Source organism: Gobio gobio (genome assembly GCF_949357685.1).
Source record: "Gobio gobio genome assembly, chromosome: 8".
In the NCBI taxonomy this organism is placed as follows: domain Eukaryota; kingdom Metazoa; phylum Chordata; class Actinopteri; order Cypriniformes; family Gobionidae; genus Gobio; species Gobio gobio.
Window position 1 is genome coordinate 36,178,723 of NC_137114.1, and position 13,950 is coordinate 36,192,672.

Genomic DNA, 13,950 nt, shown 5'->3' on the forward strand with positions numbered 1-13,950 from the left:
GAGAGGCGCTGTAAAACCTACTACTACGCCAACTATGGCGTTAAGCCAGAGTCCGATAACAATTAACAATAACAAGCTGATAAACCCAAACCAACTTCACAAGCACGACTTGTGTAGGACGTTTCACAGTGGTAATTATTTATTTTTATACCTCTCTTTCATTTGAAATGTGATGTTCCTAAGTTTGTCTGTCTTAGGAAGGCTGAAAAAGGGGGTTTAGATTTGGGGTAGAAAAACACCTAAACTAACTTAACTCAACCTGGCCTCGTATGCCAAAATTATTTAAATTAGGAATTATGAATATTGTGACGTGAGCATTACTGTAAGAAAACCAAATACTACAATGGAGCCATTTCAGGAAGTTCAGAAACAGAGCTTACTGAAATAGAAAAGAACTTCCTTTGGAGTGGACTTTGTGCTTTGCAGACTGATTTTAACTTTGCACAAAAAGCAACATTACACAAACATAATAGGACCTTAAAAATAATCTTTGAAATAATGATCAAACTGATCATGACCAACATGAACATTGCAGTGTACCTGTCCAGTCTGGTAGTGGCGAGCAAACTGACTGATCACGCGATAATCTGTGGCAAAGTATTCCATGAGAATAGAGGGCACCTCTGCGAAATCAGTGGCACATCGGGTTCCTTAAGAGAAAAACAAGGTCACCATGATTATGCTGCTCCGATGAAGTTGTAAAAGCTGAAGGCCACAAATGTGAACAAAATGAGTTGATCATATCGTACCCGTCACGTGTTGGTAGCTGGTACGTCCCAGCATGGAGTGCATGGCATGGCCCATCTCATGGAAGAGATTTTCCATCATGCCCGGGCTGAGCAATGTGGGAGCGGACCGCGTGGGGTGGGGCAGGTTTAGCATCAGGACCACCATCGGCAGCTGATACTGGCCATCATCCAGTCGCCTCCCACCACGAATGGTAAAGTGGCAGTCCTGAGTTGGACACAAACAAGCTGAAGTGATTAATACTGATTGGCTGCAAAAAAAATTATCTGGAAAAAAAAAAAAAACGAAACAAATGTTGGTTTAATTTAGCTAAAATCAGCAAAGATTTGTACCTGAATGAATCGGTTTCCTAACAAATCGCTTGAATTAATAATTCAATGACTCCCTCATAAAGATTTGATGTTTTTAAATGAATTGGCTGAGTGAAAGATTCAATCTCTGCATCCAAAATCACATACTGTATAGTGGGTACTACATTTGATTTCAAACTTACTTTTTTTTTTTTTTTAATCGTTACGAAGTATGTTCTATATATGAATGTGTGTATTAATCCCCTCGAGTCGGGCAATCGACTCATTTTTTTTCTTATCAGAGTTATTTGAGTCTCTTTGGCACTGATAAGTCATTTTTTATCATTCAGGCAAGTGTTATACATCATTATAAGCAGAGGTGGACAAAGTACACAACTCTATTACTTGAGTAAGAGTAAAAGTACTACTAGTCAAATATTACTCCGTTACAAGTGAAAGTTCTAAAAACAGATTTTTACATAAGTAAAAGTACAGAAGTATTTGTTTTTAAAAATACTTAAGTATCAAAAGTAAATTTCCTTTTTTATGTCAATGCATTAATTTATTATTGTTGCATTGTTGTATAAATGCACATTATGCCACCAAGGTGGTTTAAGCCAGTCAGTGATGCTCCATCCGACATGCTAGCATACAACCACCTTAAACTAATTTCTTTACATTTGTATAGAGCATTGTAACTTTTATACAAGTATTGAAATTTTCAATTTCTTGTATAAAAGTTACAAAGCTCTTTACAAAGCTGTTGTCACTTTAAGGCTGAATGCATGGACCCTATACACTGATACGCATCTGATATTCTCCCAAATATTTACTCTTCTCTTTCTCCCAGACATTTACATTTTTTAACATTTTATGAGACATGCATCAAAGTGTATGCCAACTAAACTAATCTTTAATCTTTTGAGAAAACTGAAACATACTTTTTAAGTATGGCCAAGGGTGCACACACTGTGCCAAGGAACCGTCTTCTTCCATTTTGCTGTAAACTGATCAGTGTTAAAAAAAAATTGGGAAACTTCACATGACCCTATACAAGAGTGATTACTGATAGGCTGTCTGCAAAAAAAAAAAAAAAAAAAAACCTTTTAAAGAAGAAACAAATCATCCACTGACTTTTAAAGCTGCTACAGAAACGACTTTCGACTTTTGAGGACCTTGATAGAAATGTAGTGGAGTAAAAAGTATGATATTTGTCTTTCAAATGTAGTGAAGTTAAAGTAAAAGTATCCCTAAAAAATAATACTCCAGTAAAGTACAGATACTCAAAAAGTGTACTTAAAGCTACACTGTGTGATATTTTCCCCCATCTAGTGGTGAAAAGGTATATGACCATCCAGTGAATTTTAGTTTCTGTTCCTCACAATTCTGATTTCGTTTCAACTCCTACGGTGGCCGATTTAGTCCAAGATTAACATGGCTTCCAGTTCGACCTCGTCCACATTCGACACGGTGCCTGTGGGATATTCTGTGCGCAGTGGGATGGTTGGAACTCAACTGGCCTAATTATTCGGCTAGAAAGAACTACAGCTAATCCAGAGTGAACTTTGATGATAGTAATGTTTATTCAGTCATCCAATTGCAAGGCATAAACAGGTTTGCGTGGATATGTACATAAATGTGGTTTCTGTGAGAGAACAAATAAGGATGGTACATATACATAAACAGTTAAGAACTGTATAACTATACTTATAAGTTACATTTGTATAATGTAACCGTAAACCAGAGCTTATTGTACCATATATAGGCGCTAAATGCAGCTGCATTAAAAGGAGCTGCCGCTGCTGCTGCTAACAAGTGGTGTCCGGTTACAAAAGTGTGTGTGCGCTGCTTTAACGTTAGCACTGCAGTGCGCTCTGTATAACAATTGTTAATATGCTGATCAGACCTGATACATATTTCCATCAACATACATTACAAGCAAATATTTTCTATAAACGAATAAACATTGTTGATAACAAAATAACTGAATGATTATTCAAATAGGTGAGCATTACGCTATTGTATGTTGACACAAAAATACTTCTGAGGTGACATCAACTGAATTACGCGATGACACACTCTGAAACACATCTACAATGACAATAACTATTATTACTTACAGAGTTGTTAACACACAGAAATACCACACAAGGAAAAACAGACTTTTGAGGAATTAACAAGCCAGGAAAACTCTGTATAACTCTGTTACTGGACGCTGCTGATATGAAAACTCTCTGCACATGCACCAGACAAGTCTGAACAAGTTGACGCGCACATGCGCGAGGCAGAGAATTTTGTACAGTGCCATCGAGTATTAAAACCGGTTAAAACACGAAAGGCGAAGCTTGAATTTACGGGTATGTCCCTCTTTGGCTAATGTACTTTCAAGATGGAGGGGCAACATGGCGACCACCGTTAGATCCCATTACCTTATGTATTTTCAATGGCATATTATAAACTTACGAGAATACTTTATTACTTGAAAGAAGTAAATATACATTAATGAGCACATATATTTTTGAAAGAACTAAGTGTTTTTAGCCAAGAATAGACTAAAAAAGTTACACAGTGTAGCTTTAAGTACAGTACTCAAGTAAATGTACTTTGTTACTGTCCAACTCAGATTATAAGTTTACATTTTTTTCGTGCACAGTCAGAAAAAAACAAATTGTTGTGCTTTCTGCAAAATAAAGAAAACAAACATGATGCACGATCTGCAGCCTCTCTCACAATGATGTCCAATCTGATTGTCTTCAGAAAATGACCTGTAGCTTAGTGAAAACTTATCACACAAACATGAGACAAATATTCTGTGTTTATGTAATCTGTTTGAAAACAGAGAGATGTCAGTCGTTCGCGAGCCTCTTCATTATCCGGTAATGCGACCAAACCCACGGAGCGCACGCTTTTTGAGATTCAAATACCACACGTCAACGCCTGTAATTACACTTTTGCCATTAATATGTTTTAGGGCTGGGCAAATTAACGCGTTAACGCGGGCGATACATTTTTTCAGCTTAAAGCATTACAAATATTTAACGCAAATAACGCAGCGTCCATTTTTATATCCATTTTTGCCTAGCGTTACATGATCACGCTCCTATTCATGTAAATGCTTCCAAGCGCGACAAGACACAAGAGAACGCGCTGTATGTCAATGTCCTGTCTGTGTGTGTGTGTGTGTGTGAGAGAGAGTGTGTGTGTGTGTGTGTCAGTGTCCTGTCTGTGTGGCTGCGTCTCATGTCAGCTAATCGAGGGACACACACACACACACACACACACACACACACACACACACACACACACACACACACACACACACACACACACACTCGACGCACAGACAGACTCGTGTCAGTCTTCTGCTCACATCAAGTTCTCTTTTGCTCTTGAACAAACAATAACAACAACACAGAGAATTTTGAGTATTCTCATATTTGGAGTCATAAATTAGTTAAATAACGTCTTAAATGAACTTAAAGAGTTGTGAGGAAATGAGATGCGCGGGACAGTAAGTGCGCGGGAGAGTAACTGAAATTATTACAATATCAAAATATTAAAAACTTACGATTAATCGCAATTAATTACATAAAAAAAATCGATTAATTAGTTACTTTTTTTTATCGATTCCCAGCACTAATATGTTTATAAGCAGCTGAAAAAAGCACAAATAAGACAATGTCAAAACTGATGATTGGTATAATAACTTCCCAGAAGTGTCTCACATGATTGCATTCTCAAACACCAGGTATCCAAACGCAAGATAACACGACAGCATTTATTGCAATTCGTCTGCACACTCAGAGACGCAAGTCATTTATGATGCAGAAAAAAAGAGCTACAGTGTTTTGTTGGCGTACTGTTTTTCTGAAACTATATAGCAGGGAATTATTTGATTTCAAATGCAATGAGTGACTCACTCATAAAGACACTCACTCACTTGTTGCCACCTACTGGTGTAATGATGTAACTGAATATCAGTATGAATCACCACTCAAGCCAATCAAATTAGAGGACTGGAACTAATTGTTGTATAACACTGTATAACAGATACTAATTTGAGATGGACAAACTAAGGACAACAAGAGTAGATGGCTTATCTGATTTCTTCACCTGGTAAGGTTTCTCAGGTCTGTGAAAGAAGTCACAGTAGATATATCCCAGCAGTCCCTCTGTTTCATGCACCACAGCCTGAAGGGACAATTAAAATGTGACATTAGAAAAGAAGTTGGCTAGACCTGACGATGAGCTCTCATTTAAGCCCTTTGGGTCTGTTAATCACACAGAAGCATGATCTCACCAGCTTGCGCACATCTTCACTCCAAACCTCCCCCACACTGGGCTGCTCAGCCAGCAGTGATACACCATACAGCTGTGTGAAAAGACCATTCAGACCTTCCATACACGCTCCTAGAGAGAAGTACGGACTGTACAGGCTTGGCTCGATGTTGAATCTGCAAAGACAAAACATAAACATGCCATGTTATTAAAGGCTGAATGTCCATTCACATTTTTCTCACTAAAACCTACAAAAGAGAAATTACAAGGATGTGACAAGAACTGTGGAAATCATACAGCACAAATCAGAGCATGTGTCACATGAACCTTCGGAAATCATTATAATATGCCAATTTGGTGCTTGAGAAACATTTCTTATTACTATTATCAAATGTTAACAGTTGTGCCGTTTCATGTTTCTGTGGAAACCATATTTTTTTAATCTTTTGAAAGTTCAAAAGAACTATAAAAAAAAGAAAAAAGAAGACGAAATATTCTGTAACATTATAAATGTCTTTACTGTTACATCCTTGCTGAATAAAACCATTACTTTCACAGTTTTTTCGAATGCTAACACAGTAGAACTGATTCAGTTGGCCCACTTTCCAAAATTATTCATTCAGTTCTCAAATCAAAGACACATTTCTGCAAAACTCTACACAAAATGCTCTCATTTTACACAGCTTTAACCATATTCTTATTCAGAAAAAAACAAACACATAATATAATTAACTCAAGCATCACGATGTGAACTCAAATAGCACACATTTATCCATGAGTAAACATTAGGTAGCAAAACTGATGACACACCAGTCACAATCTCAGGATAATATAAATAGGAGCACAACTGATTGTGCTTTAGAAAATGCCTCCTAACACTGGAGAAGAGTCATCAACAGGATTTTTATACTACGTACACATACAGTATAATTACAGGACACAGCAACTACTTTAGATGAGGATTCGTGAATAACAATAAGAGGTTTTTGTGACACGGTTTTGAATAGATCTGACTTGTGTTCAGAAAAGTAGTCTGTGCATTTGTTAGGTTTTGAGCGTCATCTGAGGACAAAGTTAGACAAAAGAGAATATGTTTTTGACTAAAATAGTTGATTTTGACATGACAGTCTGAGATTTGTACAAGTTGGTGTGTAGTTACAAAATTGTGTTTATAGCTAAGAAAAATACTGTTACTTTTAAACAGTAGTCTAGTGTATTATCTAAGGAGAAAATTCTTAGATTCTTAGACGCTTTTCTCAAATCTCTCACCTTTCTGCACGTATCACACCACTGAAGTACGGATGGTCCCATGGCATTATTTCCTACAGAGAAAGATTTAATTCAGTTTAAATTGACTATTTCTCACTTAAACAAACTTGAAGGTATTATTACGTTTGTGAAAGTTGTACAATTTTACAAGATTATGCAATATGAGAGCAGAAAATGCAAATATCAGAGATAATTGAGCAGTGCTTACAGAATTTTTGGGGTTGAGTTTTGTCTTCATATCCCTCATCATTTCAAAATCCTTTTCAGTCCTAAGGTTTACAGAAATATTGTTTTTTATATTATATAACATATATAAACATTATATTTTACATTAAACAAATGATATACTATACATACATATACACAAATATACATATTCTTTTAAAAATATGTATCTTTTGGAACACATGCAACCAATACAATACAATGTAGTATCTTCAAATAGCTGCAACAACATTTATAATGTTGTTGACAGCGACACCTAGTGGCACCTTTGCTAGAATAAGACAATGACAATACCGTGATAGACAAATTAGGCTTAAGCTTTCTTAATAAAAACAGACTGTAACTTTTGCACATAATATATTCATTATTATGCAACTGTCAAATTTTGAAGAGAGAAAACTCAACCTGTCTGAGAGCTTGTCGGTGATCTGCTGTAAGAAGCTCATCACTGCCTCTGTAGAGAAACAGACCTTGTCATAAACTTGTATTCCAATAATATTAATGGTACACTTTGTAGCTTTTGGCACTCTAGCAGTTGAAACAAAACTGCACACAATCAAAACATTTTTTGATTGTGCTTGAGAGCTCAGGGGTGTCACGGTCCTGCAGAGTTTAGCTTCAACCCCAATTAAACACACCTGAACCCGCTAATTCAAGGTCATTGGCCCTGTCCCAAATGGCACCCTAAACCCTCACGGTCTTCCTCGGAGTCCGCACTTTCACAACGTAATGCCGCTTTGACTGCCGGGAAGAACCACACCAGTGCGGGCTCGGCAGAAGTGCGCATCGAGGGCGCATATCGACCTCAAAGGGGGCGCTCGCGAGCACCCTTCTGAGACCTAAAATGACAAATGGAACACCTTGCAGTCTCATGGACTTAACGGACACGCGCACGCAGCGGCCATTGTAAGTCCACAAGACCGAAAGTGCACATGAAGTGTGCCATTTGGGACAGGGCCTTACTAGGCCTTACTAGAAACTTCCAGGCAGGTGTGCTGAGGCAAGTTAGAGCTAAACACTGCTAGCACAGCGCTACAACAACCAAAATGGAATGACCCTTCACAAAAGATAATGCTTTACAATCAACTCTGTTAGAGAGCTACATTTTATTGAGAGCAATTGATCTGTTCAATAAAATAACTTACTCGCTTGTTGAGTAAAAAAAATGCAATCTGTGGCACTTTTACAACAGTTGGATTCTGACAAAAAAGTACATGCTCTCGCTATCTCCGAAAAACCAAGCCGATGTTGATTCTCGTTTTATTACAAGAATGTAAAAGTAACCTAGTGAACCTTTAAATATTTGATAATGCAATATAATATAATTAGTGCTGTCAAAACGATTAATCGCATCCAAAATAAAGGTTTGTGTTTACATAATGTGTGTGTACTGTGTATAATTATGATGTATATTTGAACACACACACATACATTTTTAAGAAATATTTGCATGTGTATACTGTAAATATATTTATATCATTTATATTATAATTTTTTCCCCCTTAAATATATACATGCATGTGTCTATGTATATATACAAAATAATTATACACAGTACAAACACGCATCATGTAAACACAAACATTTATTTTGGATGTGATTAATCGATTTGACAGCACTAAATATAATATAAAATGGTGTATTTCTTCACAAGAAACAATCATTATTCTTGCCGTTCTGTTTGGTGCAGCTAGTGGTACAGAAAGTACACAAGTTTAAAGGCAAAATATGAAAATGAGAAAAAAGAAAAAAAGACAAAGTATGTTACCTGGGCTTTTGGCCATGGTTCCCTTTAATGCTCTGTGCGCATAAGATTCATAACCAACCAAGCGAGCCAGTTTATCTCTACAGGCCAGCAGTTCCTCAAGTATGCGCATCACATTTGCATTCGGGTAGAGGAAAATTTTATACGCAACTTCCCTGACCTGAAAAATATGTGCAGACAACAAAAAAAAAACACCAGTTACACCACACAAAGCCACCTGAGGGTCTAAAGGAAAATGTACAATATTAAAAGAGTTTGTAACCATTTCAATCAATATTTATGCAACATGGTACTAATCAAGGAAAGTGATGTACCAGATCATCAGGTGTGTCCGCATGCAGGCCGCTGATCTGAATGTACTTTCCATCTTTACTGAAGTGCTGGTGAATGTGTTCAGGAAGAGCTCTCTTTTCTATTCTGTTGGGCATGTGGCAGCTCATGAGAAACTGATTGCTCAGATCCAACAGCTTCACATTCAAGTTCACAGCCTCTTTCCTCTGTGAAATAGGAAAAGGTAATCTGCGAGATGCATAGCAGTGTCTTACACACAAATGTATTTTACTGTCAGTATAGTTGTCAGTATAGTCGGTACCAATACTAGTGAAATTTGCAGTTCTCTGTACCAACTTCGGTACCAGAGCAAAAACTGGTGAATTAAGTACTTTAAAAAAAATGGTCTCATCTGTTGGTCATCACTGTCAATCATCGCAGTCATCATGTTGTAGTAAACAGAAAGCAAAAGGCTTTCAATCTCTAAAGCACAAGCTCATTGAATTCTGCAATCTCGCGAAAACTCTCGTTATAATAAAAAAGCTGTATTAATTGTACAATTAATCTTTTGTTGAAATTGTGTTTACACTTTGTTGGTTATAATGAAAGGATTTGTGAGCGTGCGCCTCACGTTGAACAAACAAAATATTTTCAGCGGTGTTAAGTGGATTCTGACCAACGCCTCTTATTGACCATTTCGTTCACGCCCTCAACAGATATGATTGAGATTGGCTACAATGCTCACTGCTTGTAAAAACACGCTGTAAATAGAAATCTCTCAGAGCGCTCAAACATGAATGAGATTTTTACCTCACAGTTTGAAGTTACCTCAGAGTTTATATCTCACAATTTTGACTTTATAGCTAAAAAAGTCAATTACCTTTTTATTTTTTATTCTGTGGCAGAAACAAGCTTCCTCTGAACAGACAACTAAACAAAATAACATGTAATATACTACTAGCGGTTCTGACAAAATGTTAATTGCTGCAGTCTATTTAAAAAAAAATAATAATTTGAATGAATTATTTGTATTTTTTTATATTTTAATGACATCAGTGTTTATATCCGAACTATGAACTTTTATCCCAGTTCTTCGGTGATCATTTGAATTATTATATGACAGAAATATCAATACTGTGTGCCGTTTCGTACTTTATATATGACAACTGCTCTGTCTGGGTCAGCGGCAGCGCGAAAGCAGATTTGAATGTTCGCTGAGATCTAGTCAAAGGTCCAAACATTGTCATTTAGGAATAAGATTGCAGGGTGTTTGAATCGAGCTCGCAAACTTTTAATGATTGTGCAGCTCTAACTGAGACAAGTCAAAAAAAATGTATGAATAATTAATTAAAAAATAATAAATCAAACCTTTTTTTTATCCAGATGGATTCCACTTATTTCGAAGTCAAACATGAACAGTTCAGCCACTCTTCTGCATCAATAAAACCATATAGAGAATATTACAATTTCTTTTTAACAAAGAAAACACGACAACAAGATCAATTTGACTGGGATTTCATGCTTGGGCATGAACTTGTTTGCCAGCATTTGGCACTAAATGTTCACAAAATTATATGTAAAACCTTGATTAGTTATCAAACATGAAGTAAGGTACAGGTTTGCAAACTATGCCTATTTTATAATAGGATAGATAGAGATATAATTTCCATGCACAAACAAATAAATGATGGCATGGACTGGCATAATGATTACCCATGGAGCATAACGCGTGCCGTGCACCTCTATCATGAAATAAAAAAAGATGATCTGATTTATACCTCGTCTCCGGGTCCAGTTTGGTAAAGATCTCTTTGTCATCCAACAGGTCCTTTAAGCTCTTATACAATTCAACATTGGTATTGAGCCTGTAAGACAAAATAAAAACCAAAATATCTCAGGGAAAAAACTGTGCAAAACTATCAGTTTACATTTACAAAGATTCCTTTTGCCATTAATTGTAATAATCCAGTTGAGATTTTCGCATGCACAACTGTCTGTCAACTGCTCCACTCGGAGATCTGATCTTACCTATCTGATCTCATCAAGTCCATCTAGGATTACATTAAGAAACTGAAAAAACTGACAGATTTTTGACTAAATCCAGAAGAACTGTGACAACATCTCCAAGACTCTCAAAGAAACCTGCCTGCAAAGCTACAGGACTGTAAAAAGTTTAAGGCGCTTGTGTAAAAATGCTGTAAAGTGAGGCTGCTTTCAAAAATAATGTCATAAATAGATTTGATTTATTAGTTAACTTCTATGACTAAATCAAATCAATATTTGGTGTGACCACCCTTTGAGTTTAAAACAGCTTTTGTCCTAGGTTTGTTTGTTTTTAACGCCATCCCAGCTTCTGTGGCAATTTTCATGGCGAGAAAAAATTATGGTAAAACTCTATCAGGTTTTTACAAACTCTAAAACTATATTTGGTTTAACTTTGTTAAACATTTCCTCACGAGTTAACTGAATAAAAAAAAGTTTCTCACAGGGATAAAAACTAGATAAAGCTAAATCTAAGCTTCAATGATTAAGAGTTTTGACAGAAAGAACATGTTGGTGGATCTTCTCCTAGAATTAAAAACGTGTGTGACATCCTGGAATGGCCTATCCTGGAATGGGCATAAACAATCTGGTCCCATCGGTTTGATAGAAACTTCTTCCAACATTAGGGCTGATTTCATGAAGTTTGTTATAGATCTTTTGTCCTAGATACACTAGGACGTAGTTTTTCAGGTAGCTTTGCAGGTAGGTTCCATCAAGCATCCTGGAGATTTTGCTGCAGTTCTTCTGGATTTAATCTGTCTCAGTTTCTTCATGTAATCACAGACAGACTCGTAGGGATGAGATCAGATTGACTGACCGACCGTTGACAGACAACTTATGCATCTCATTGAATTATTACAATTAATGGCAAAAGGAATGTTTGGAAACTACATAAAAATAAAAAACATTTTTATGTGAAAATACTAACAATATATAAATATATAAAAAAGTGGATATAAATCCAGGCCCACCTCTCCACCATAGTGCCAATGTTTATACAAGTCCTCTCTGCAGCCTCCCGGTAGGACACGTCAGGATGTGCCACCTTGATAAAGTCTGCCTACACAATAAATAAATATACACACACCGATTAGGCATAACATTATAACAGGTGAAGTGAATAACACTGACTATCTTTTCATCACGGCACCTGTTAGTGGGCAGCAAGTGAACATTTTGTCCAACAAAGTTGATGTGTTAGAAGCAGGAAAAATGGTCAAGCGTAAGGATTTGAGCGAGTTTGACAAGGGCCAAATTGTGATGGCTAGACAACTGAGTCAGAGCATCTCAAAAACTGCAGCTCTTGTGGGGTGTTCCCGGTCTGCAGTGGTCAGTATCTATCAAAATTGGTCCGAGGAAGGAACAGTGGTAAACCAGTGACAGGTTCATAGACAGCCAAGGCTCATTGACGCACATGGGGAGCAAAGGCTGGCCCGTGTGGTCCGATCAAACAGACGAGCTACTGTAGCTCAAATTGCTCAAGAAGTTAATGCTGGTTCTGATATAAAGGTGTCAGAATACACAGTGCATCGCAGTTTGTTGCGTATGAGGCTGCATAGCCGCAGACCGGTCAGGGTGCCCATGCTGACCCCTGTCCACCTCTGAAAGTGCCAACAGTGGGCACGTGAGCATCAGAACTGGAACACGGAGCAATGAAAAAAGGTGGCCTGGACTGATGAGTCACGTTTTCTGTTTTCACGCAGGATGCACTATGGGAAGAAGGAAAGCCCGCAGAGGCAGTGTGATGCTTTGGGCAATGTTCGGCTTTGAGTACCCAGAAAAGTGCTATATAAATGTAAGGAATTATTATTAATATTATATATTATTAAACATTGGGTCCTGCCATCCATGTGGATGTTACTTTGACACATACCACCTAAGAAATTATTTATTTATTTCTATATACATAATTTATTTTTGTGACAGCACAGATGCTTTAAATTGATCAAAAGTGACAATAAATATATTTAGCTTATGATGTTACAAAATATTTACATTTTACATGAATGCTGTTCTTTTGAACTTTCTATTCATTAAACTGTATAAATGTACCATGGTTTCCACAAAAATATATCCTGCCGAGGAGCAGTATGCTACATTTTTCATGTGTAATCCTCTATTATTATTAGTTTTATTTATTTATATATAAAAAAAAATAAATAAAACTTGTTTACCATATCTGCCACTCTGCATAGGCTGTCTGATAGTTTGTCAAATATCTCCACAGTCTGGACTCCTGGGGTGCAGTGGCAGGCTTTCTCCACCAGCTGCTCTGTCTCCTGCAGGGCTCTGTCCTGGACCACCTCAAAACCTTCAATGGAGCTGAGCTCTGGGACACCAAACAACCCCTGACATACACGGTTTGCATTTTACGCTATTAAAAGTCAATCAAACAGCAACTGAAATTAGACATAGATACAGACAAGTACGTACCCCATTTTGGTGGAGGAGGTCTAGTCTCCTCTGGACTTTGGCATTGAAAGCAGCTCCTACAGGTGACCAGGTGGTGACTGTCCTACAGACCCGGGCTACCGTCCCTTGCCTGAGCAAATACAGCAGCGGTCTGTACGCTGACATTGCTGATGGCAGTCAGCATGCGATTCAACAACTACTCTCAATTCACTCTTCACAGCCAGAACATCCGACAGCTAAACTAACTAGAATAAACAACTCCAACAAACGGAAAAGCACCGCAGTAGGTTTGACATGCTCCTTCCAATGACAGTAAACGCTTAGATTTAAAGAAGCACTTTCGACACTTTAAAAAATCGTGTGAATTTCTAAAATCATATTTCGCTATATAAGAACGTTCAAATATGCATAATTATTTTTTTTTTTTTATGAATACAGTTGTGGTCTGATTATTCACAACGATTCACAAGATACCCAAAGATGTTAAAGTGAGTTTAAACAGCAAGTGAAAATGAAGCGAATCATCTCATGGTGTTTCAAAATAATTTTTTTTCTCCTTTCAAAATAAAGGTTCTGAAAACTGTTCTCTGTAAATAATAATAAAATCTGTTTAACATCAACATTTACGTTTTTCTTTCTCCTATTCCCTTA

The 13,950-nt window shown here is 37.0% G+C and overlaps 1 protein-coding gene across 2 annotated transcripts in view; it reads right to left on the reverse strand.

Annotated features, from left to right (window-relative positions):
* Positions 1–13,799, reverse strand: part of mipepa (mitochondrial intermediate peptidase a) — a 35,077-nt gene extending 21,278 nt beyond the window's left edge. Inside the window, exons 1-14 of one of the 2 annotated variants that reach the window (XM_079824583.1) lie at positions 13,321–13,799; positions 13,062–13,235; positions 11,859–11,947; positions 10,623–10,709; positions 10,213–10,276; positions 8,889–9,071; positions 8,578–8,734; positions 7,215–7,263; positions 6,793–6,853; positions 6,585–6,637; positions 5,338–5,491; positions 5,151–5,228; positions 750–954; positions 541–650 (exon numbers count right to left, since the gene is read on the reverse strand). In XM_079824583.1, coding sequence (XP_079680709.1) covers positions 541–650; positions 750–954; positions 5,151–5,228; positions 5,338–5,491; positions 6,585–6,637; positions 6,793–6,853; positions 7,215–7,263; positions 8,578–8,734; positions 8,889–9,071; positions 10,213–10,276; positions 10,623–10,709; positions 11,859–11,947; positions 13,062–13,235; positions 13,321–13,464 — 1,608 coding nt within the window. In that variant the 5' untranslated portion in view covers positions 13,465–13,799. The remainder of the gene's footprint in view (positions 1–540; positions 651–749; positions 955–5,150; positions 5,229–5,337; positions 5,492–6,584; positions 6,638–6,792; positions 6,854–7,214; positions 7,264–8,577; positions 8,735–8,888; positions 9,072–10,212; positions 10,277–10,622; positions 10,710–11,858; positions 11,948–13,061; positions 13,236–13,320) is intronic. The other variant, XM_079824584.1, reaches the window with a different exon arrangement.
* Positions 13,800–13,950: the final 151 nt, after the last annotated feature.